Consider the following 25,150-nt stretch of genomic DNA (forward strand, 5'->3'; position numbering starts at 1 on the left):
TAGTGCTGCGCCTGCGCAGTACTACGTTAGCTGCACGCAAGCCCGCTAGCGGTGATGGTAGGGATGGGAGGCATTCTTGTGACACCGCTAGTGCAGTGTTTCCCAACCAGGGTGCCTCCAGCCTTCGGCTGTCCTGGCATGCTGGGAGTTGTAGTTTTGCAACAGCTGGAGGCACCCTAGTTGGGAAACACTGCGCTAGTGGGCACATGGAAGGAGGGAAGGAACTTTATTATAATTTATTATAATTTCCTTGGGTGGGGGGGGGGGAGAGGAGGGGGATAGAGCAGCAGCTAACAGGAAGCTGGCACAGGGAGTCATGGGAAATGTAGTCTTTATGACATGGCTGCTTACTGCTACAGGTGGCAATTACAAGAGAATGGCTGGGCCAAATTTGACAAATGAGGTATCGTTGGAAAGGTCTTTGAAAGAGCTATCAGATGAGGTAAACTTTTTTTAGTACCAGCGCTCCGGAGTACTTCTTTAAGAAAAAAATAAAATAAAAATGCCCAAAGCCACCACACTACCTGTTCGGTGTCCCCTGTAGTTATCCATGTGGTTTTGGCAGCTTCTTTGGCCCCTGATGTCTCCTAAATATTTTTTTCCTTGTTTGCAGCCAAGACTACAACTCCCAGAAGTCAGTGCAGCTCTGTGTAATGGCTTCAAGCCAATTGCTTTCAATATCTGTGTGCATGCTGTGTAGTTGTATACACACTGTACAGATCTTTTCTTTCAGACCATATTTCTGCCCCCAGCAATAAATCATGCTGTGCTCTGAATGACAGCAGTCAGTGATTAGATCTACGCAGGAAAAGAGCAGCGTTATGTGCTGAGGAGACTGAGAATCTCAGAATCACTGAGCTTCTCACACGGCAAGCTCCTCACACAGGGAAGGGGGGGGGAGGTGGAGGGGAGGTATAGCTGTGAAGCCAAAGCTCTAGACCAGACAGAAATCCTGTGGTGTTGTCTTGAAGGGTGGGGGCTAGGTCTCACTGAAGGGTTTACACCAAGACAAGGCGGATCTGAGAATGACGACTCCCTTCATGTAAGTGACAGCTGAAAGTAGGAAACTGCTCTATATAGCTAATGAATGATATTTAGACAAATACATAGGTTGGTGGGAGGGAAAGGATGGGCTATGGGTTTAGTGCCCTGGAGTACCCCTTTAACCCCTTAAGGACACATGACGTACTGGAACGTCATGTGTCCACTCCCGATTTATAACGCGGGGCCACTGCGTGGCCCCGCGTCATAGCGGGTCGGGCCCGGCCTCTAACAACGGCCGGGACCCGTGGCTAATAGGGCCGCATTGATCGCTGTGCCGCGCGCTATTAACCTTTTACATGCGGCGTTCAAAGTTGAACGCCGCGTCTAAAGTGAAACTGAAAGCATGCCGGCTAGCTCAGTGGGCTGTTCAGGATAGCCGCGGCGAAATCCGCTGCAAAATCGCGGCATCCCGAACAGCTTACAGGACAGCGGGAGGGCCCCTACCTGCCTCCTCGCTCCATGCGGCAGAATCATCGATCACTGGTTTCCTATGAGAAACCAGTGATCAATGATAAAGATCAGTTTGTGCAGTGTTATAGGTCCCTATGGGAGCCCCTTCCCTATTAAAAGTTTGAATCACCCCCCTTTTCCGATAAAAAAAAACCACAGTGTAAATAAAAATAAACATATATGGTATAGCCGCGTGCGGAAATGTCTAAATTATAAAAATATATCGTTAATTAAACCGCATGGTCAATGGCGTGTGCGCATAAAAATTCCAAAGTCCAAAATAGTGCATTTTTGGTCACTTTTTATATCATGAAAAAATTTATAAAAAGCGATCAATAAGTCCTATCAATGCAAAAATGGCACCGATAAAAACTTCAGATCACGGCGCAAAAAATGAGCCCTCATACTGCCCAATACACGGAAAAAAAAAATAATAGGGGTCAGAAGATGACAATTTTAAACGTATACATTTTCCTGCATGAAGTTATGATTTTTTCCAGAAGTCCGACAAAATCAAACCTATATAAGTAGGGTATCATTTTAACTGTATGGACCTACAGAATAAATACCAGGTGTAATTTTTACCGAAAAATGTACTACGTAGAAACGGAAGCCCCCAAAAGTGACAAAATGGCGTTTTTTTCTTCAATTTTGTCTCACAATGATTTTTTTTCCGTTTCACCGTAGATTTTTGGGCACAATGACTGACGTCATTACAAAGTAGAATTGGTGGCGCCAAAAATAAGCCATAATATGGATGAGTTATGATTTTTTAAAGGCAAGGAGCAAAAAACGAAAATGCAAAAACGGAAAACCCCCCGGTCCTTAAGGGGTTAAAGGAGCAGAATTTCGATTGCCTTGTTGAATGACAAAGAAATGTGCATAATGCAACTATGTAGCGCACAGTGGAAAATTATTTCTACCAAAAATTCTCTCCCAGGCATTGCTTTCCCATTACAAAGCCCTGGGCTTCTGTTACCTGCCATCTCTTAATTGAAAAGATTTGATAGTAACATAGTTTGTAAGGTCGAAAACAGACAAGAGTCCATCGAGTTCAACTTAAACCCTACTGTGTTGATCCAGAGGAAGGCGAAACCCCCCCCCAATGAGGCTGATGCCAATCCCAATATGGCGATCAGAATAAATCTCTGGATCAACATTCTATCCACATAAATCTAATATTCATAACCTGTAATGTTATTACTCTCTAGAAAAACATCAAGGCCCCCCTTGAACTTGTTTATTGAGTCAGACATCACAATATCCTGGGGCAGAGAGTTCCATGTCTCACTGCTCTTACAGTAAAGAATCCCTGTCTGTGATAATCGTGAAACCTTCTTTTCTCTAGACGTAGAGGATGCCCCCTTGTCATGGTTACCGGCCCGGGTATAAAAAGATCACTAAAAAGATCTCTGTACTGTCCATTCATATATTTGTACATTGTAATCAGATCGTTCCTAAGACATATTTATTTTTTCTAAACTAAATAACCCCAAGCTTGATAACCTGTCTTGGTCCTGTAATCCTCCCATCCCATTAATTATCTTCGTTGCCCTCTTGTGCACCCTTTCCAGTTCGGCCATGTCCTTTTTATATACAGGTGACCAGAATTGGACACAATACTCCATATGTTGTCTGACTAGTGATTTATACAGCGGCAAAACTATGTCCCTGTCATGAGCCTCTATGCCTCTCTTGACACATCCCATGACCTTGTTAGCCTTGGCAGCCGCTGCCGGGCACTGATTGCTAAAGTCTAGTTTACTGTCCACCAGTACCCCCAAGTCTTTTTCGGTAGAAGTTTGACCTAGTGTCTTATTATTTAGCACAAGCCTCCAGCTTCCCAAAATCCCTCTGTAATATTATGTTATCATCCTCTGTGGTAATCACCCTACCCAGTTTGGTGTCATCTGCAAATATAGAAATTTTACTTTGTAATCCCTCTATGAGGTCATTAATAAACATGTTGAAAAGAAGGGGACCAGTACTGACCCCTGTGGTACCCCAGATATAAAAACAGTTTGCGGGTAGGGTCCCACATGCAGTATTTTGCAGCGTAGTTCCTATCTATTGAAGTCAATGGGTAGCAAAATCAACTGCAAAAAATATACAGCAAAATATGGCACGTGTGACCCTACCCTAGTGCAAATATCTGTTTTGATAATTTCAAAAAAGGTAATTTTTCTTATGCATATGTTTTCATATTTATTCATAACCACTGTTTCCTTATTTATCAATAACTACTGTTTCCTTTTTCAGGGGGTCCTTGAAAATTTTGTAGGCACAGCAATCTGTGGTGGATTTTTTTGTCTATTTTCTGGGCAGCCACTAACTATTCTAAGCAGTACAGGGCCTGTGCTTGTGTTTGAAAGACTTTTATACAATTATAGCAAGTAAGTGCATTTAGGTTTTGTAAAAAATAAAAACTCTGTAAACATATATTGCTAAATTTTCATAATATTAAGTGTGAAGAATGATCAGAAACTGTACTCAAAAAGAAAGATTTAGTATAACGTACCCACTTGGACTGGGTTGTCCAGAGAAAAACAACTTTATCACCTATTCAATGAATAGTGAATAAGTGTCTGATCATATGTGTGTCTGGGGATGGGGAGTTGTGAGTCCTATTTCTGGGACCCCTTACAGGTCCTACAAACCCGCAACCCCCATACTTCCGAAGCCACAACCCCCCCCCACCACCACGCATGATCTTCAGAATGGAGCCCCATTCTATGGGAGCAACTGAGATTCCAGAGTGCTGCATTCGAGAATCTTTGGAGCTCCCATAGAAATGAAGGGAGTGCGTGGTGCCGACTATCTCTGAGAGCCGGGGCCCTGTTCTGGAAATGTCTGCCATCAGCAGTGGGCACCTGATATTCATGTGGTATGAAGCAAGCGCGCAGCTCCTGTGCTCACTTCATACATAGTAAACCTGCCAAGACGTACATATACCAGGACCTGGCAGCAGCACTGTACATGTACCTTGCATGTCCTCTACAGATTGAAGAAGATATCCAGCTTTTTTATAATTGATGGGCTATTTTTAGGAAAGACCATTAGTATTAGGCAGGGATGCAAGAAGTGGTACCCCAATTATCTATCAGGTTTTTTATAGGGACTGATGCTTGTACAAGCATTGCAGCCTCTTCAATACAGCTATGAAAAGTACAATGTTTGCAAAGTATGAAATGGCTTGCAACCCATGTAAACATTGTAGAGGCCGTATCCCATATACGAGTGCCATTGCCCTTTAAAGGAGCTGATTTGTGGGGAGATAGAAAACCTGTAAATTGACTTATATGGATTATGGACTTCATTGTTTTCTAAAATCTTATAATAATTTGTACATATTGTTAAAATTGGCATGTCTGTTTCTTTCCCCCCACCACCAGAGACTACAATTTGGAATATTTAGAATTTAGACTTTGGATTGGACTTTGGGTGGCATTTTATTGCATCATTTTGGTGGCCACTAATGCGGCTTACTTGGTGCAGTATTTTACTCGTTTTACAGAAGAAAGCTTTTGTGCATTAATAAGCTGTATCTTTATCTATGATGCTGTGAAAACAATGCTGAAGCTGGCTGATCACTTTCCAGTTAATTGGAGCTACAACACCAATAACATAACCCAGTACAATTGTATATGCAGTATACCTGAAATGGGTAAGTACGAAAGTCTGTTATGTTAAAATTGCAAGTGAAAATGAAACATTATATAAATATCTGTTAGTTCGACATCGATTAAGCTATCGTGAAATTTCAGAAGTTATAAACAGTACTTAAAGCTCAGAAAAAGACAGATCAACCAGTAATCAAAATCAGAGAATAACTTAAGAGCTCAGGTGCTAAAAGGGGTACTCCGTTCCTAGACATCTTATCCCCTATCCAAACCCCCACGATCTCTCCTACTGCACCCCAGTTTCTCAGCTGCACAGAGCGATGACGGGCTATAGCAAGGGACGGAGTATTGTGACATCACGGCTCTGCCCCCTCGTGAAGTCATGCTGAGATACTGGGGTGCTGTAGGAGAGATCGCGGGGGTCTCCAGCAGCGGGACCCCCGTGATCAGACATCTTATCCCCTATCCTTTGGATAGTTGTCCAGGCTTAGACAAATGCATTTTCTTTCCTGGATGAATATTCGTCCTATGTTCGCGAAATTCGATTATTCGCTATGTTAATTCTCTTTTTTTTTCCATTCGAAAATTCGTAATGAAATTCGCATAGTGCAGTTATATCTCACCTAAAAGAAGGGAGGGATTAGTGTCCAGTCTGGAAGTGCTGGTATTCGCATAAATATTTGCATATAAATTTGCAAAAAAACGAACAAACAAATGAATATTCGTCATTCCGAATATATATCACTATATTCTAAATATTCGCAAAATCGTGAAGTGCCGATATTCGCGGTAAAAATTTGCATTTCGACTTTGCTACAAAACAGCACTACTCCTGTTTACAGGTTGTGTCTGGTATTGCGGTTCAGCTCTAAGTGAATGGGTCTGAGTTGCATTACTACACACAACCTATAGACAGGAGTGGTGCTCTTTTTACAAAATAAAAGTAGTGGATCAACACCATATAGTGGAAATTTACCCCATTACAGATCCTGCACGCTGTGGATGAATAGCGCATGCACCGAGAGTGCAATTCATTAGAGACTTCTGGCATTGTGTCACTGGATGGATACTAAGTCTGGCTGCGGTGACACTGCGCATGCACGAGATACATGGAACATCATAGACAGTGTTACTCGCCCATCAGGATGATGCAAATTGCCCAAAGACAGAGGAAACATTTCTTCCCAACTCCAATGTGGCAATCAATATAATTCCCTATCCCCATAAATGTATTATACACAACCTGTAATATATTTTTCTAAAAACATCCATCCCTCCCTTGAACTTGTCAGACATCACAACATCATGCGGCAGAGATTTTCATAGTCTCGTCACTAAGAAAAATCTCTGTGGTAAAACCTTCTTTCCTCTAGACGTAGCGTATGCCCCCTTGTTACCCGCCTAGATATAAAAAGATCACTAGCAAGATCTCTGTACTGTCCATTCATATATTTGTACAATGTGATTACATTGCCCCTAAGATGTCTTTTCTCTAAATAACGCCAAGCTTTATAACCGGTCTTGGTACTGTAATGCTCCCATACCATTAATTTGTCACCCTCCTCTGCACCCTCTTTTAGTTAAACCGTGTCCTTCTTATACATAGGTGCCCAAATAGGACACAATACTCTAAATGTGGTCTGACTATTGATTTATACAGAGGCAAAACTATGTTCCTGTCATGAGCCTCTATGCCTCAAAGTCCTATGACTTTGTTAGCCTTGGCAGCCGCTGCCTGGCACTGATCACTAAAGTTGAGATTACTGTCCACCAGTACCCTCAAGTCCTTCTGGGTAGTAGTCATACTATGTCTTATTAATTAGCACATAATTGTACATTTTGTTTTTACGAACCAAGTGCATAACCTTATATTTATCCACAGGAGAAAATCCCCATAGCAAACATATTCTGCTCTGAAAAGTTCCTAAAATGGACAGAGATGTCAGCAGACAGCTCTGTGTTCCAAAAAGAAAATAATTTCCTCTGTAGTATTCAGCAGCTAATAAGTACTGGAAGGATTAAGATTTTTTAATAGAAGTATTTTACAAATCTGTTTAACTTTCTGGTACCAGTTGATTAAAAAAAAAGTTTTCCACTGGAGTACCCCTTTTAGTATCCCTGGACCTACAAAAGTCCCTTCCTGTTTGGTGCATAACTGGGGCACTAGCCCTAATAAGGGTAACCCCAACTGCACCCTTTTCCTACACTATCAAATTTATTTTATTTTATAAAGATAAAAGGGCTAAGATCCACTATAAAGGTGCATTAGTTACGATAAAGTGCAAAAATGTAAATATCATAGCAAGTAAAACAATACATAAAATAAACCATCTTTCTCCACTCGTGTGGGTCATCAGGGAGACTTAGGGTATGTTCATACTACGGACTTCATATGGAACGGATTTCTACGAGTGGAGATACCGTCCTGGCGACCACTGCCAAAATATTTCAGAGGTAGGGCCGCGCACCACTGTGCCATCACCATTGACGGCTATGCAGTGCTCGCGGAATTCCGCGCAAAAAAAAAAATGGAATTGCCTGCCGCTGAAATTCCGCAGTGTGAACGGGTCCGGGGAAGACCCATTCACACTAATGGTTGGAGTTCACACCGCAAAATTCCGACACGCAATTCATCGTGTGGAATTCCACGCTAAATCCGTAGTGTGAACCTACCCATAGGCATATGATATTCACACAGCAACATGCTGTTTGACAGTGGCCACTGCCAACCACATGTTGTTGTGTGATACTTTATTACAGAAGCAGATGGCCACAAATTCTATTTTTCCGAAGAGGATACTAAAAAGAAGGTGGGAAACCATTGAAGCAGATAAATAGATGTAGATATAAATGGGAGCTCAGTCAGTGGAGAAACGTATCTCTTGGAGAAAAGTATTGGTGAAACGCCTTACGCCTCTTAAGTGGGGAATTAAAACCCTTTAAATTATAAGATAGTACCTTGAAAGGAGAAAAGCCGAAAGCACTCACCATGTTAGACATCATGAAGATCCCAGTAGGGGAACCAGTGGGACAGGCCTAAAAGGAAAGTAGGAATTAGGAGAACAATGTATAGAAGCGAGGGAATACAAATAGGAAAAAAAGACACAAAAGGGAGGGGAAGTCCAAACACAAAACCAGCACAAATGGACCCTGAAAAGACAAATGTAAAAACACAAATGAAATAAGGCAAATGTTGTTCTCAAAAAACACCCAAAGTGGGAGAAAGTGGTAGGTCTCCACACCCCGGAGTAGGTGGCACATCTCCAGTTTCAGAGAGTATTACTTTAATCTCAGTGGGAGTGTGGATGCTTGGCACCAGGAAACATAGCGTATAGCTAGCTACTACCAGCAGTTATATAGTAGCACTTACCACCACACTCCACTGAAGCATCTTAAATGTGTGTTACTTGCGAATATTTTATTTAAATTGAAATAAAAGGGACAATTTAAGGGTGAGATTAGTATAGATAAAGTTTTTTTTTTTTTTTTTTTTTTTTTATACAATATCTTTCCTCACAGTCTGAAAGTACTTTTGGGTGCCATTTGCAAACTGCATGCTGGCTCCACAGGAAGTTCTTTTCTTTTTTAATTTATTTTCTGTCTGACCACAGTGCTCTCTGCTGACACCTCTGTCCATGTCAGGAACTGTCCACAGTAGGATATGTTTGCTATGGCAGGGGTGTGGAAATAAAATAACCCCCCCCCCCCCCCAGTCGTTGTCCCCTCTTCAGGAAGGTATGTCCCTTTATCAGGTAGGTATGTCCCCTCATCAAGTAGTCAGGCAGGTAGGGCTCCCCTAGTAAGTAAATAATGCCCCAGATAAATATGTCCCCCCAGTTGGTAGGAAGGGTGGGCTCCCCAGTAGGCAGACAGAGCCCCAGATAGATATGTCCCCCAATAGGAATTGCTCCCCCATATGTCGACAGGTCTGCAGATGGATATGACCTCCATCAGGTAGTGCTCCCCAATAGGTAGTGAGACACCCAGATAGATATGACCCCCATCAGGTAGGGCTCCCCAGTAGGTACACAGGCCCCAGATAGATATGACACCCATCACTGATGGGAATCATATTTATCTGGGGGCCTGTCTACCTACTGGGGAGCCCCACCTGATTATTAGGTAGGTAGAAAGGCCCCTTGATAGATATGACCCCTGGCAGGTAGGGCTCCCATTTAAACAATTATACCACCTAAGTCAGAGTTCTTCAACCAGGGTGCCTCCAGCTGTTGCAAAACTACAACTCCCAGCATGCCCGGACAGCTGAAGGCTGTCTGGGCATGCTGGGAGTTGTAGTTTTGCAACAGCTGGAGGCACCATGGTTGGGATGCACTGCCCTGTGTAGATAGGTTAGCCCCTAGTGGTAGGCAGGTCCTCCCTTATGTAGTAAGTAGCCAAGTTTGAGTAGGTAACTCACTTCTACTTACATCTCCCTGTTCCCTGCAGGGACTTCCAGGAGGAGGTGCGCGTGGTGAGTCATCGCAAGCGCTGTGCAGGACGTTAGCGCCCCGGTGTCCTGCTCGGCGCGTGCTATGATGTCACTCACCGCGCAAACCTCCACCAGGAAGGCTCACTATAGGCTGCCTCATGCAGCTGCGGCCTATAGCAGTTAAGTGACAGGGCAAGACAGTCTTGCCCCATCATACTGTATGTGAATTCTTCTGGCATTTAGTGTTGCTTGCCCGAAGCAGGGCTAAATGCCTGAAGAATTCACCTGCCCGGCGCCCGGAACTGCATATCCTAGGCGTCGGGCGATACAGTTCCCACATCCCTGTATGGGGATTTTCTCCTGCTCTGGACAGTTCCTGGCATGGAAAGAGGTCTCAGCAGAGAGCACTGTGGTCAGACAGAAAAGAACTATATAACTTCCGCATGCGGCAGCTGATAAGTACTCTAAGGATTAAGATTTTTAAATAGAAGTAATTTACAAATCTGTTTCTTTCTGGCACCAGTTGATTTAAAAAAAATAAAAAAAATAAAAAACTTTTAGCCATGCATTATTTTGTGGATTTTTTCAGGAATTTATCATTTTCATTGTTGTTTATTTCTTTCAGTTAATGAGTCTGCAAGCAATTTAACTTTGTATGATTCTTATTATGGGGTAAGTTTTCAGATTTCTTGTTACTGTATACTTTTATCACAATAGTGCAATGTACGATAGGAGATTGAGGCTAGGTTTTCACAAAGATTTTTTAGTGAAAAAGAGAAAAACTTTGGCTCAAAAACTGCAGTGGAAGTTTTCAAAAAAAAAAAAAAAAAACGCCAGAAAAAGCCTGTGTGTAAACCTAGCTTCATACTCATTGACATAAAAACAACAATAATGCACCCAGATGTTGGACTGCTACAAAACTTGGCATGCAGACATATACATGATTACTGGTGTGGTCTGATTAGACACTGGGTCTGGCCATAGAAGTGGACCAAGAGATGCATTATTACAGTAGTCCCTCAAGTTACAATATTAATTGGTTCTGGGACGACCATTGTATGTTGAAACCATTGTATGTTGAGACCATAACTCTATGGAAACCTGGTAATTGGTTCTGAAGCCACCAAAATGTCATCCAAAAATAGGAAAAAGTGCGAATTAAAGAAAAATAAGTAGATAACTAATATATATAAAACAAGTCCTTTACATATAAAAGTAATAAAGAGCTGCTGGGAGCTGTAAATCACTGTCTATGTCAGTGTTTCCCAACCAGGGTGCCTCCAGCTGTTGGAAAACTACAACTCCCAGCATGCCCGGACAGCCTTTGGCTGTCCGGGCATGCTGGGAGTTGTAGTTTTCCAACAGCTGGAGGCACCCTGGTACAGAAACGCTGGTCTATGTAGAGGACAGGAGCTTCTTCAGGGTCCTGTACAGTAAACACAGTGTCCTAAAAAAGTATCATGGAGCCGCCCTTACCTGGTGTCCAAAGGAGCAGCTAACCCTGGCACAGGTTAAGAGTAGTACAGAACATGTACTACCTCCCTGTACTGTAGGGGGCGCTACCAGACAGCCACTTCAGTAATACAAGGGTTTTACCAGTGAATAACCATTCTGATTGGTCAGATCTTCCAGCGATTGACATGTTTCTGGATTGTCTGTACATTGTATGTTGAGTCTGGTTTCAAGTTACAATGGTCCAGAAAAGGCCATTGTATGTTGAAACTATTGTATGTTGAGGCCATTGTAAGTTGAGGGATCACGGTATTGTTTCAACAAATTGTCCTCCGTCTATACAGTTCTGACCAAGCTGTGGGAGCAGTGGTTACATGAGGGCATGCACACATGGCGAACCGGCTTCAGATGACCCAGAGAGACCACCACCATGAGCAGCTCCTATAGTGTACATACAGATAAAGGTAGCATCTTCATTACACACCTGTCTCTGCAGGGACCATATTCAGGAGCTAAGCTGAAAAAAACATTGGTGTCACAGCGTCCATTGCGTGTCCAGCCACTGTCTGGACTGGAATTGTATCATCTGTAGGGACAAATCCTAGCCCCTAGTAGTATTATGATGGACACATAACAGGACTTCCAACTGGCATTTTTCAGAAGGATAATGCTCGCTGACACACAGCATGGGTTTACCAGGAATGTTTCTGCCATATTGCAACACTTCCTTGGCCTGCCTGGTCGCCAGATTTATCACAAATCAAGCATTTATGGGACCAGCTGGCACACAAGCTATGGCAACCTACAAGTGTGTAGAATCTACAGGTCCAGCTACTGTGGCAAACATGCTGTAGGATGGCATTTGGAACCTATATACCTCAATGTACCCCATCGTGTATCCAGACTAGAGGTGGCCCAACAGGGTACTATAGCCTTCTTACAATTGTACAGTGTTAAACGTATGCTTTTACTCTAATATCGTAATAACTTACATAGATCATCATTAGTATCATACATAGAAAGTTTAATTTGATTCCAACAACATCATCTTGGTGCATTATGTTTTGTCCATGAGTATAACATGAAAATACTTTTTAGTGGTTGAAGATTCTATATTTAAAAACCTAACTTCAACTTTAACAAGGTTTAAAACTTTCTCATAAACTCTTTATTTCAATGCTGGAAATTTTTAAAGGGGTATTCCATCATTTTTTTTTATTTGACTATGCTACAGGGGCTGTAAAGTTAGTGTGGTTCAAAACATAGTGTCTGTACCTTAGTGTGACTGTGGTCTTGTAATTCTTCTGTGATTTTCACCTGAATATTTATTGTTAACAGCATACAAATGAGACGTAACATTACTAGTCAGGTGTGTAAAGGGAGCCAGTCCTGCTTCAATGGGTGGAGTGACCACTCGGTTGGAGAGAGATTATTTTGCAACAGCTGTAGGCACCCTGGTTAGACATTGGTCTTTTGAATGGATGCAGCTCATTTGTGTTTTAATGGGTGGTGTGGCTGATGTGTGGGAGGGAGGAAAGTGACCTCAAACTTTCAAACAAGGGATCATGGGATATGTAGTTTATTCCCTTCATGACCCGGGGTTTTTCCGTTTTTGCACTTTCGTTTTTTCCTCCTTACCTTTAAAAAATCATAACTCTTTAAATTTTGCACCTAAAATTCATATGATGGCTTATTTTTTGCACCACCAATTTTACTTTCTAATGACATCAGTCATTTTACCGAAAAATCTACAGCGAAATGGAAAAAAAAATCAATGTGCGACAAAATTGAAGAAAAAACACCATTTTGTAAATTTTGGGGCTTCCGTTTCTACGCAGTACATTTTTTCGTAAAAATGACCCCTTATCTTTATTCTGTAGGTCCATACGAGTAAAAAGATACCCTACTTATATAGGTTTGATTTTGTCGTACTTCTGGAAAAAATCATAACTACATGCAGAAAATTTATATGTTTAAAATTGTCATCTTCTGACCCCTATAACTTTTTGATTTTTCCTGCATATGGGGCGGCATGAGGGCAAATTTTTTGCGCCGTGATCTGAAGTTTTTAGCGGTACCATTTTTGTAATGATCGGACTTTTTGATAGCTTTTTATTCATTTTTACATTATATAAAAAGTGACCAAAAATACGCTATTTTGAAGTTTGGAATTTTTTGGCGCGTACGCCATTGACCGTGCGGTTTAATTTATGATATATTTTTATAATTTGGACATTTCCACACGCAGCAATACTACATGTTTATTTTTATTTACACTGTTTTTTTTTTTTTTTAAATGGGAGAGTGATTCAAACTTTTATTAGGGAAGTGGTTAAATGATCTTTATTCACTTTTTTTTCCACTTTTTTTTTTTTGTATTTTTTGCATAGGGGGCTATAACACTGCACACACTAATATTTTACATTGATCAACGGTTTCTCATAGAAAACCAGTGATCAATGATTCTGCCGCTTGACTGCTCATGCCTGGATCTCAGGCACTGAGCAGTCACTCGGCGATCGGACATCATGGAGGAAGGTAGGGACCCTCCTGCTGTCTTGCAAGCTGTTCGGGATGCCGCGATTTCATTGCAGTGATCCCGAACAGCTCCCTGAGTTAACCGGCATTAGTCTAAAGGGTTAATAGTGTGCAGCACCGCGATCAGTGCCACGCGCTATTAGCCATGGGTCCCGGCTGTTGCTAGGTGCCGGACTCGACCCGCTATGACACGGGGCCATGCCGTGGCCCCGCGTTATAGAATGGGAGCCGACCCATGATGTACATATATGTCATGGGTCGGGAAAGGGTTAAGAGACCGAACTCCAACAGGAAATATCCAGTTGACAAAAAGATATCCACATCATTGTGGTAATCTCACAACCTAGCCATTAAGCCTCAAGACAAGCACAGATCCTTCCTAAGCATGCCCATTACTGTCTGGCAGGTAAGTACTAAAATCAACTTATGTTCGGTAACCCCTTTAACTGCAGTCATTTTGGATTGCCCCACCCCAAAAAAAAATTCAATTGCAGGCCTGACCACATGAATGGTGCATATTGATAAAAGGGCCTTGTTGATGGAAAAAAAAAAAAAAAGTTGTGGCTCTCAGGAAAGAATTGACAATTTTTTTTCATAAATAATTTTATTGTGCAAAAGTACTTTACCATCAGAAAAAATATATTTATTTCACCAGTTTTTGCCCATGGTTTAGCAATTAGCAAAAATGGTAAATTTAGTGTAAAAAAAAAATTGAAATTTATTGAAAAGCACAAGAAACGCATGCAAAAAAAATGCAGTGTAATACAAATGGATACAGCATAAAAACAAAAACAGTAAAACATAGGTCAAGGACCTGAACATTAGGCCATGGTAGGTACAGGGAAGGGGGAAGGGAAGGAAGGGAATTAGTACTGTCATAATGCTATTACCTAGCAAGGAGAAGGTATAGGAAACAAAGAACTCACAGGGAAAGATATCAAGACATATCGGGAGCCTGTGAAGATGTAACCCAAGGCTGCCAGGTCTTATCAAACCGTACCATCTCATCGGCCCTAAGGGCATTTAACTTTTCTGACACCATAATATGATTTAACTCTTGTAATCACCATTGGCACAGACAGGACCGCAGAATGCCTTTCGAGGCGACATGAATGCGAGCTGCTAATAGAATAAATTGTGCAATTACCTTAGGCGGTAATTAGAGGGGAGGAGAGGATCTTTTTTAGTCTTAGGGATGACTACAATAGTAGCGTGAAGAAATTCTGGGGGTAGAGGGGCACCAGAGAGAAGTTTATTAAAGAGGGAGGAGAGGCGTGGAATAAGAAAAGCACTACATTTTTTAAAATACAAGGCAGAAAAGCCATCTGGGTCTGGATCTTTGCCTAGTTTCAAGGGGGAGATAGCCTGGTCAACTTCTTCAGAAGAGATAGGAAGATTTAGAGAATCCCTATCCGAGGAGGAGTGAGAAGGAAGAGAGACAGAGCAAAGAAAGGCATCTATAGAGGACAGAGAAGGGGGTGGAGAACATTCCTTATGGAGAGCAGAATAAAAGGTGTGAAAGACCTCATGTATCCGAGAAGGGTGAGAGGTCGGGACTCCGGGTTTAAGGTGAATGTTATGAACCTTATTGAGCCGTTACCTCTGTCTCAACATGGATGCTAGAAGTCTGCCGGGTTTATTTGCCCATTTATAATCTGCTTGAGTCCAGCATAATGCTTTCTCCATTCTATCAGAGAGGACCGCATTCAATTGCAGTCTAGTAGAGCGGAGTGATGGTATAAATACGGGGTAGGATTAAGTTGATGGGCTGTCAACAGCCTAGCCAGCTGAAATTCCAACATTGATTGTGCTTTTGCCCTATCCCGCTTGAGACCTGAGGAAAGGGCAATAAGTTTCCCCCTAATAAAGGCCTTATGGGCCATCCAGACCCAACCTGGATCAACGTTTGGAGTTTCATTATCAATCGAGGAAGAAAGTTCAGCCTCGATCTGGGATCGCAAGTGGGGTCGACAGAGTAGCGACTCATTGAGGCACCATGTAAAGGTGGTATTGCAGTGGACCCCAAAGTTAAAATGAGCAAAAACCAGATCGTGGTTGGACCACACACAGGGGATGTGACAGGCATAGAGTAGGTGAGTCAGAGAGGAAGTATTTTGAAGTATCCAGTCAATTCTAGTGTAGAATTTACTGGAAGAAGAATAAAAGGTGTAACCCCTCTGAGCCAAATTATGTTCCCTACAAGTGTCTGCGAGATCAGAATCAGAGAGAGTTCCCAGGAGGTCTTTGCTGTTCACCAGAGCAGCGGAAAGCCGTCGTGTGGGCTCCCCACACCATGTGATCATAGGAGAGGGATTGCAATTTAGTGGCAACAGTAACAAAATTGGTGAGAGGCTCATCATTTGGGGTGTAGGTGTTTACAATGCACAGCCAAGATTCCTGATAGAGACCCCCCCAAGATTAGATGGTGATCATCCGGGTCAGAGTGGGAATGAAGAAAAGTAAAAGGGAAAGAGTTGTTGAGGAGGACAACAACCCCAAGGGAGGTAAAATAGGAGAAGTAAAAACGAGAAAAAGAAGAGTGAAGGAATTTAGGATAGGAGGAAGGAATAAATTGTGATTCTTGTAGACATATAGGGGGGGGGGGGAGGGGGGGGTTTATCAAAGCTGTCTATGTCCCGCAACAATATAGACCAACCTACAGAGGGTTAGGCCAGTCTATTTTGCGCTTAATTTATCATAAGTCGCACAGCTCTTGATAAATTCTGTGCACAGACTTCGGGATCTATCGTTTAGACTGTATTTAAAGCTGCTTTAGTATGGTATGACATTTCAGCCAATGCGAAAAGTCGCTATTAATAAATTGAGCACCGATGCATTTTTCCATCTTAAATAGACTAGAATGCACCATGTTCTAAAAATCCTCTAAAACAAAAGTTGCGATAAAGTCGCACGTATTTAGACTGCGACTTTCTGAGTGACAATTTTAGACGGGAAAAACCATTCTAAATCCTTTGTCCTAGAAAGGCCTTCTTGTGTTTGCTTGGGGAGTTAAAGCCCCGGACATTATGTGAGACTATGCGACACATAGGAAAAACAATAGAGAGGGGACTAAGAAAAGCAAAATAGCGCTAAGTGGATAGAGACACATAAAGGGAGTATGACAGAAGGGTGACACTGAAGCGGGAAGGGGAGAAGAGGAGAAGGTGGTGGATACAAGAGAAGTCAAAAGCCCCTGACTATAGCAGGAAGAAAAAACATAAACCAAAGACAAACATAACCAACAGAGAAGAACAACACTGGGAGACCACAGGGTGGCGGACAGGGAGGGCCCCAAGGGAAAAAAAGACCCCGTGTCCTACAACACCCCACACATGAGGGCAACATGGTAATCCAACCTGCCAGGGCACTTCCAACGGGAGGCGAAGGGTAGGAATGGAAAGAGAAAACTAGATACAAACATACATATATATATCGGCCATGAGTATATTGAAAAAAAATAACAGAGGCGCAAGCCCCCATTAAAGAAAACGAAAAGAAAACCCAGCATAGAGTAACGGCCGGAGTTGGGGATAATAGCAGGGACCATGAAAAAAAGAGTCCCGGGGAAAAAGATTAACAGGAACCGGTCCAGGCAGGTGTAGATCTAATCATCCCGGGTACTGGTGGTGAGTACGTTGTCGTTTGAGAGGAGAGTCCACACGTTGCCAGAGTCTCTTGAGCCTGGGCTGACAAGCAGGTAGAGGAGCCTGATCTTCAAATGGTATATTTTCCCGGTGAAGAGCTTCGAGTGCTTGTAATGGAGTGCCCACCGTGTATGAATTAGATTTAATCTGGATCTGAAGGCTGCATTTGCGCTTTTTGGAGAGCCAGAGTAGCTGGTCGCATGTTTCGCCTGTGCTCCAGGGTGGATGGAGCGAGGTCGGCATATAGATGTACAGAAGGTGGGAGTCCCGGCAAGGAAGAGACATTCTGTGCTGCCTGTAGAGGTTTGTCCCGAATCTCCGGGTAGTGGAGACGGAGGACCACATCCCTCGGAACCTCCGGGTTTTTGGGGCGTCCCAGCGCTCTCTAGATGCAGTCCATGCGGAGGAGGGAAGGGTCAGACTGGGGGAGTAAGGCTTGAAATAGGGCCGTGACCGCAACAGGTAGGTCAGTGGTAGACTCAGGCAGGCCCCTAATTCTAATGTTAGCCCTCCGGGACCTATTCTCGAGGTCCTCTATTGTCAATTCTAGGAGGTCCAATCGGTCTGATTGCTCATTTATAGATTGACGGTCAGAGTCCAGGACCTCAGCTATATTATCAGCGTGCAGTTACAGGTCAGAGACGCACAGGCCCAGTTCACTTACTTGTTTGGTATATTCAGTAACAGCTTGGGCTAGTTCAGTCCGGAACATGTGCTGTATAGAGCCCAACAAATCAGCAGTGTTAAACAGTCCCTCGGGTGTCAGCGGTGCAGGAGTCTGCAATGCACTCATCATCTGTGGGCTCTGGGCTGGGAGCGCGCGAAGAGGTCGGCACCATCTTGGATCTCCCGCTTGATCTGAAAATGTCCGGAATTGTTTGGGATAGAGAGCGCTGCAAGTGCCAGGATGGGACTCGCCCTGCTTTGCCACCTGAGAAATAGGTATGTGGAGGATTCGCTGCTTTGGAGCTGATCAATCTGAGCTAATTAAGGCTGAAGCCCAGCCGGAGGCACAGAGCTCACAGGGAAAGCGTCCTCACCAGCGAGCCGCGCACCCGCGCCCCCCAAAAGTGGTAAATTTGCTGTTATTTGCAATAAATGTGTGTATCCCAAATTAGTGACATAAAAAATGTAGAAAGATTGCTTCATCCTTAAAGGGGTACTCCGGATGCCAGAAAGTTAAACAGATTTGTAAATTACTTCTATTAAAAAATCTTAATCCTTCCAGTACTTATTAGCGTCTGTATACTACAGAGGAAATTATTCTATTTTTAAATTTCTTTTCTGTCACGACTACAGTGCTCTCTGCTGACACCTCTGTCCATGTCAGGAACTGTCCAGAGCAGGAGAAAATCCCCATAGCAAACATATGCTGCTCTGGACAGTTCCTAAAACAAATCTGTTTAACTTTCTGGCACCAGTTGATTAAAAAAAAAAAAGTTTACCACCAAAGTACCCCTTTAATGCCTAAAACACACGCTAAAAATGATTTTTTATTTTTATTGTCAATGTTTGATGTACCTCTCATTATTTTCCGTATGTTTTCAGTTTGTATTATTCGGGTATCTGCTATTTTTCTCTACAGAATATTCAAGATCCTATAAATCTGACACAAGGGCAGTGTACTACATTGGGTGGACATCTAGTGGGAAGCAGCTGCAACTACGTACCAGATGTTTTTCTTATGTCTGTAATCCTGTTTCTGGGCACATTTATTTGTACTTCTTCTCTAAAAAGCTTCCAGACAAGCAGATATTTATCTACATCTGTAAGTAGTATAGAAATTCATATTTATAGTAATGAGAAATATTTGGGGAGATTTATTAGGAATGATGTTTTTGGTGCCAGTCATAAGCCAGTGCGTTGGAGTTAAAATATATTTAAATGCTATTAATGAATTTGGCCTGTCCCACAGGAGTAGATATACACTATAATTAGCAATATTTAGCAATGTATTTGTAATAACAATAAATATGTGATAAAAGTGATGGCCATGCACCCATTCCAGCTAACCTCATCTATTTGGGCACGTTTTAAAAACGGCAAGCATGTCATACATTATAGTTAGAGATGAGCGAATATTTGAAAAATTCGATACGGTCAATTTGCCGAATAAAAAAAAAATCGATTAGATTCGAAAGAATTCTCAGCAAATTTTCTATTAGTAATGTATTTTAATAATGTGTTTAATAAAGTGTGTGTGTGTTTCACTTTTTGTAAAAATTTTTTAGGTAGTACTACTACTGCCAGCATGGAACAGACTAATCCATGATGGGAGTAGTAGTACCTGTGCTAATAGACAGATTGCCCCGTGTGTCACTCCTGACACCCGCTGCGATCATCCTGTATAATGTATAGATGTGAGCGGCTTTCTCACATCTAGATCGGACGATCGCATCGGGTGTCAGGAGTGACACTTGCTGTGATCTGTCCTTAACTGCAGGTAATACTGCTCACAACATGGAGCACACTCTGCTCCATGCTGGGAGCTGTGGTATCTGCATTAATAGACAGTGGGAATAGTGGGTGTCACTTCTGACACCCGATGCGATCGTCCTGTATAATGTATAGATGCGGGCAGCCGGCTGCTCTTCTCTGGTCCCACTGTAGTATGAGTTTATGCCGTATATTATTATTATTATTCATATTTCCCGCAGAGATCTGTGATTGGCTGGAACCATCTGGCCAATAACAGCTCTCTGCAGGAAATATGTATAAGTGATGTGAATTCTATTCACATCACTGGCCGGCCGGAGTATAGTGCAGAGATGCGAGCGCAGGAGAAAGCCGCTCCATCTCTACTTAAAAAATTTAAAAAAAATAATAAGAAAAAAGTGAAACACACACACTTTATTAAACACAATATTAAAATATATTACTAATAAAAACTTGTAAAAAATATATTATTTTTACATTTAAATGGCTCTTCTCTACATTTTTATTATTGTCGGCTACATTTTTAGGTCCCTGCTTGCCCACATAAATTGATCCCTGTTTAAAAATTAACATTAAAATTTTTTTGGTCTTTCAATTTTCGGGAGTGAGCAGAGACCAGAAAATTCAGCGCTCAATTTTAAAAATGAATGAGGAGTGCATTTTTTTTCTAGTTTTCGTTCTAAATCATAAATTATTTTAATTTTCACTTTACTTTTTTAGCCCCATTTATTTAATTTTTTCGGGCATGATGGCGCTTCCCTCTCTTCAGAATTGCTGCTGTCTGGAAATGGGGGTATATACGGGCGGTCATCATACAACTCTGCTGGGAGAAGGTGGTGACTCTTTGTTCTATATCTGTTTTGCTTCTTTTTTTTTTGTGTAGTTGGGGACAGTTGCTGTTTGGTCCAATTTTTTCAAGTCAAAGCAAGTGTGCTGATCTGGTGACAGGAGATTAGCAAAGTAAAGTTAGGTATTGAGGATGCTAGCTACAGCTATATTGCCAGTCTTGCAGTATCCATTGGTAATGTAGCTACCGGTTGATTTTATGCTCTTCAACTGAATATTTGTACCTGTCATTGCCTGTAACTGGACTAATGCACTTTATAATATGACCAGTTTATTTGTTGGTTATATGTTATCTACATAAAATTCTATAAAATATAAATGTAAAAAAAATGTAATAAATAAAAATAAAATGTTTTAATATGTCTATAAAGAAGCCATGGGCACCGGTGTGGATACAATGCTATATGTGGTATATTTAGGTTGATTGCCACAACCATGAGCTCCAGTTAGAATAATGTTTAGTAGACAACAGATTTGGTTTATTGCACAAGTTTCTGAAAATGCAGCATTGTAATACCTGCAGCTAGGAAAGAGAGAGATAGTAGGAGAAGAACTAACTGCAGTGTAATGGATGAGCCAAACATACAGGGGTGTTTGATATTGGGTTTATGATGGCGGCTTTATGTTAAAGTGCTATTCCTGCCCCTATACACTTATCCCCTATCTTATGGCAATGTGGAGAGGGCAAAAAGATGGGGGGTTTTCTTGAGAGTGCTACTGCATGTCTATCTTATGGAGAAGTGTTTGTGGGCTGGAGTACCCCTTAATAAAGTTAATGGCCCCGATACAGAAACTGGCAAGGTGAAGAGAAAATCCCCCAATCAGGATAGGATATTATTAGAAAGAAGATAAACCCTGTTATGGTATATGGTCAGATTGGGATACATAGTAAAAAATTTTCATGTTATCTGAGGGTGAAATTGTGCAGTGGAGAATAAGGGCAAAGTTGAATCCATAAGACTTATATAAAGGGCTAAAAGATACAGAGAACTTCAAGGTTTATGTCAGAGAAGGAAAATGGGCATTTGCAGTGGGGTCCAAATGCGAAGGCAAGATGGGGCAAAGAGGAAGAGGGTTTGGAAAGAGGAATACGGGTAAATAGTTTCTTAGATGAATAGTTTGGATGAGCGAATCGAATGTGACGAATCCAAATTCGTTAAGAATTTCAGGAAAAATTCGATTTGCAACGAATGCGAATATTGCCGCAATTCTATTGCGCAAATTGCTTCATTAAACTCCATTTAGTGCGGTCCAGGTTCCTGGGCATCTAAAATGGTGGATCCACATGTGATGACATGGGGCAAGGAATCCTGGGAAGGCAGGAACAAGGGTAGGCGGGATGACCCTGAATCACATGCAGGATGCAGCCGATCAGCAGCCAGTCACCCCTGTGATGTCACAGCCCTATATAATCAGCAGCCATATTGCGGACATTCACTTCAGCCTTTCACTGCGGAGAGATAGGAACAGACAGTGTTGTGTGTTGCACAGAAAAGCTTTTTCCAGCAGCGATTCACCTCCTAGTCAAGTCAGCGTTCTGTTGCACAGAGAGAGGGACAGAGAGCAGTGTGTGTCTACAGTGTTCTATTACAGAGAGCAGTGTGTTGCACAGAAGAACAGCAGCAATTCAGCTCAAGCACAAATCCTGCCTAGAAGCACTGATAGGGAAGAGAGTGAGATTGAGAGAGTGCATTTTTGGGTGTAGTACACAGCGGTGTTGTGCACAAATACTTTTTTAAGTGTACTGTAGCGCATATTTCTCCCCTTATAAGTACATATCACATACATACATCTAAGTGGTGTACTATTTTGTTCCTGTTAAAGTCTCAAGGGCCTGGATACTGTGAAAGGATAGTAAAAAGTACACACCTGCTGCTGTTCTAGACAAATGCTGTTTTAAGCGTAGTCAAGCGTATTGTACTCCCCTCATATACGCACTAAATATGTCAGGTAGAGATGTGCCAGGACGTGCACAGAGGAGTGGCATAGGCCTAAATTCATCAGGTGCAGGCAGGGGTCGCAGCAGACTAGGGGCGCAGCAGACTAGTGTTGCATCAAGAGGCCTGAGCTCCAGGCATCAGCTAGTGGTCGTGTCTGGAGCAGCAACCCATCTGCCGTCATGATTGGTTTACACATTCATCCACTTCATCCCAAGCTGATACCCCAGTCAACAGTCGGGGAGTTCCTCAGACACAACCTTCAGTTGGCATGGCCCGGGAGCAGTCCCTTTCCTCCCATTGCCTCTGTCCCATGCTGTTCCTGTTCCCACGCCTACAGAAGTATCTTATGCTGTGAGTTCAGCTCCACCATTCAGTGAGGACAATCTAATAGAGGACAGTCAGCAGCTACTGCTCTGCCAAGAAGTGGAGGAGACATCCTCCGCTTCCTCCACTAGGCGGGCAAGTAGTGGTGAGGAGAGGGACGTGGGAGGTGGTGTTGCCAGCGTTCGGGGTCCAGAAGCAGACATTGTTGAGGAATCTGAGGACATCAGTGACGTGCAGACACCTGTTGATGATGATGAAGCTGATCGCAATTGGGAGCCGGGTGCAGAAGGGGCTTCATCATCATCAGGAGAAGAGGGTTGCAGGTTGCCCGTGAGACAGCAACCATGGTTGTCAGTCAGCATGGTGGCAGAAGTGGAAATTCTGGAGCCAAACGTGCCTAGGGGAGACCACCTGCTTTTCAGCCACCTATCTTCCCGGGAGTTAGTGGAACAGGGGTTCCTGGAGATGGCGGCAGTAGCAGTCAAATAGTTTGGACTGTTGGTGGTAAAATCAGCTACTCGGTGGTGAGGCAGTTTTTCATCAAGCATCCGGAGGAGGTTAACATGGCCGCATGCAAGATGTGTCGGCAAAAGGTGAAGCATGGCCAGGGTCCCAATGTTGGCACCACGGCCCTGCGTCAACATATGCTGCGCCACCATAAAGCGGCCTGGGAGAACCGTGGCTCCAATGTGGTGGTCCAGCCTGCTGCATCATCCAGTGGTATGCAGCTTTATGTTTCAGCCAGCCAAGGCTCCACCACCTCAGCCGAAGGGAACTGTGTGTCATACCGTTCTTCCTTCATTCCAGATGTTCCTGCTCCTCCTATGTGTCCACTCATTCATTCCGCCAGCAATCCATCGGCGAAGCCATGTCCAAGAGAAAACAGGATGCGTCCACTCATCCAACAACGCAGAAGCTGAATGTGCTCCTGTCCAAGTTGCTGGTGCTGCAGTCCCTCCCTTTTCAAGTGTTGGACTCTGCACTAGTGTTGAGCGGCATAGGCCATATTCGAATTCGCGAATATTCGTGAATATATGGACGAATATTCGTCATATATTCGCGAATATTTGCATATTCGTTATATTCTCGTTTTATTTTCGCATATGCGAAACTTCGCGTATGCGAAAATCAACATATGTGAATATTAGCATATACAAAATCAACATACGCGAAAATTCGCATATGCAAAAATTAGCATATGCGAATTTTCGCACGCCAGTCTCACACAGTAGTAATACAGCCTTCTTTACACCACACAAGCTGGAAGCAGAGAGGGGTGATCACTGTGATGTGTACTGTGAAAAAAATAAAAAATAAAATAAAATAAAAAAAAACGAATATTCGTAATTACGAATATATAGCGCTATATTCGCGAAATTCGCGAATTTGCGAATTTGCGATATTCGCGAATAATATTCGAATTGCGAATATTCGTGAGCAACACTACTCTGCACCTTTCAGAGAACTGATGGTTTGTGCCAAGCCGAGGTGGAGAGTCCCAAGCCATCATTTCTTTCCGGAGAAGGCAGTACCAGCCCTGCACAATTTTGTGGAAGAGAAGGTGGGCCAGTCCTTGAGCCTGTCGGTGTGTACCAAAGTGCACGTCTGGAGCTGGAACTGTGGTCAGGGACAATACATGTCCTTTACGGCCCACTGGGTAAATGTGGTTCCTGCACAGCCACAACAGCAACTTGGACATGTTGCGCCGCTTCTTCCTCCACACTCTCAGGCCGTTCGTCCTGTGACAGTGTGCAACTTCGCCTCCTCATCCTCCACCGTGTCCTCAGCCTCCACTGCACGTACAGTAAAAGACTCAGTGCCCCTTCAGCGTACCATGTGTGCAGGGCACGTCAGTGTCACGCTGTTCTTCACATGTTTTGCCTTGGCAAACAAAGTCACACAGGGGAGGAGCTGCTAAAAGGTATTCATAAAGAAATCAGAGCATGGTTCCACGAAAACTGGAAATGGGAACCATGGTGACCGACAACGGGAAAAACATCTTGTCTGGGCTGCGACAAGGAAACTGAGCCATGCGCCCTGCATGGCACACGTGTTCAATCTGGTTGTCAAGCTGTTCCTGAAGTGTTCCCCCCCATTTGCAAGACATCCTTACAATGGGAAGGAAACTTTGCATTTACTTCAGCCACTCATACACCGCAAAGCACACCCGGACTATATGAACAGAGAAAAGCCATCACCGATTTCTTGATGTCCAAACGGATAGGGAGACTCCACTGTGTAACTTCAATGTCAACCAGTGGCAGCTCATACATGACACCTGTCGTTTGCTCAGGCCCTTTGAGGAAGCCACATTATTAGTAAGTCGCCAGAATTACGGGATGAACGACATCATTCCACTGCTTCATTTCCTACAATGTGTTGGTAACGATGGCAGGTCAGGGCACTGGAGACCTGGCGCCTACATCT

General features: G+C 43.0%; 1 protein-coding gene across 1 annotated transcript in view; it reads left to right on the plus strand.

The window, feature by feature from the left end:
• The window catches only part of SLC4A9 (solute carrier family 4 member 9), a 167,348-nt gene that overhangs the window by 67,152 nt on the left and 75,046 nt on the right, over positions 1-25,150 (plus strand). The window contains exons 12-15 of the mRNA XM_056569903.1: positions 3,754-3,887; positions 4,887-5,158; positions 10,169-10,215; positions 18,763-18,945. Coding sequence (XP_056425878.1) covers positions 3,754-3,887; positions 4,887-5,158; positions 10,169-10,215; positions 18,763-18,945 — 636 coding nt within the window. The remainder of the gene's footprint in view (positions 1-3,753; positions 3,888-4,886; positions 5,159-10,168; positions 10,216-18,762; positions 18,946-25,150) is intronic.

The sequence above is a fragment of the Hyla sarda genome, chromosome 4 (genome assembly GCF_029499605.1).
Source record: "Hyla sarda isolate aHylSar1 chromosome 4, aHylSar1.hap1, whole genome shotgun sequence".
Lineage (NCBI taxonomy): Eukaryota > Metazoa > Chordata > Amphibia > Anura > Hylidae > Hyla > Hyla sarda.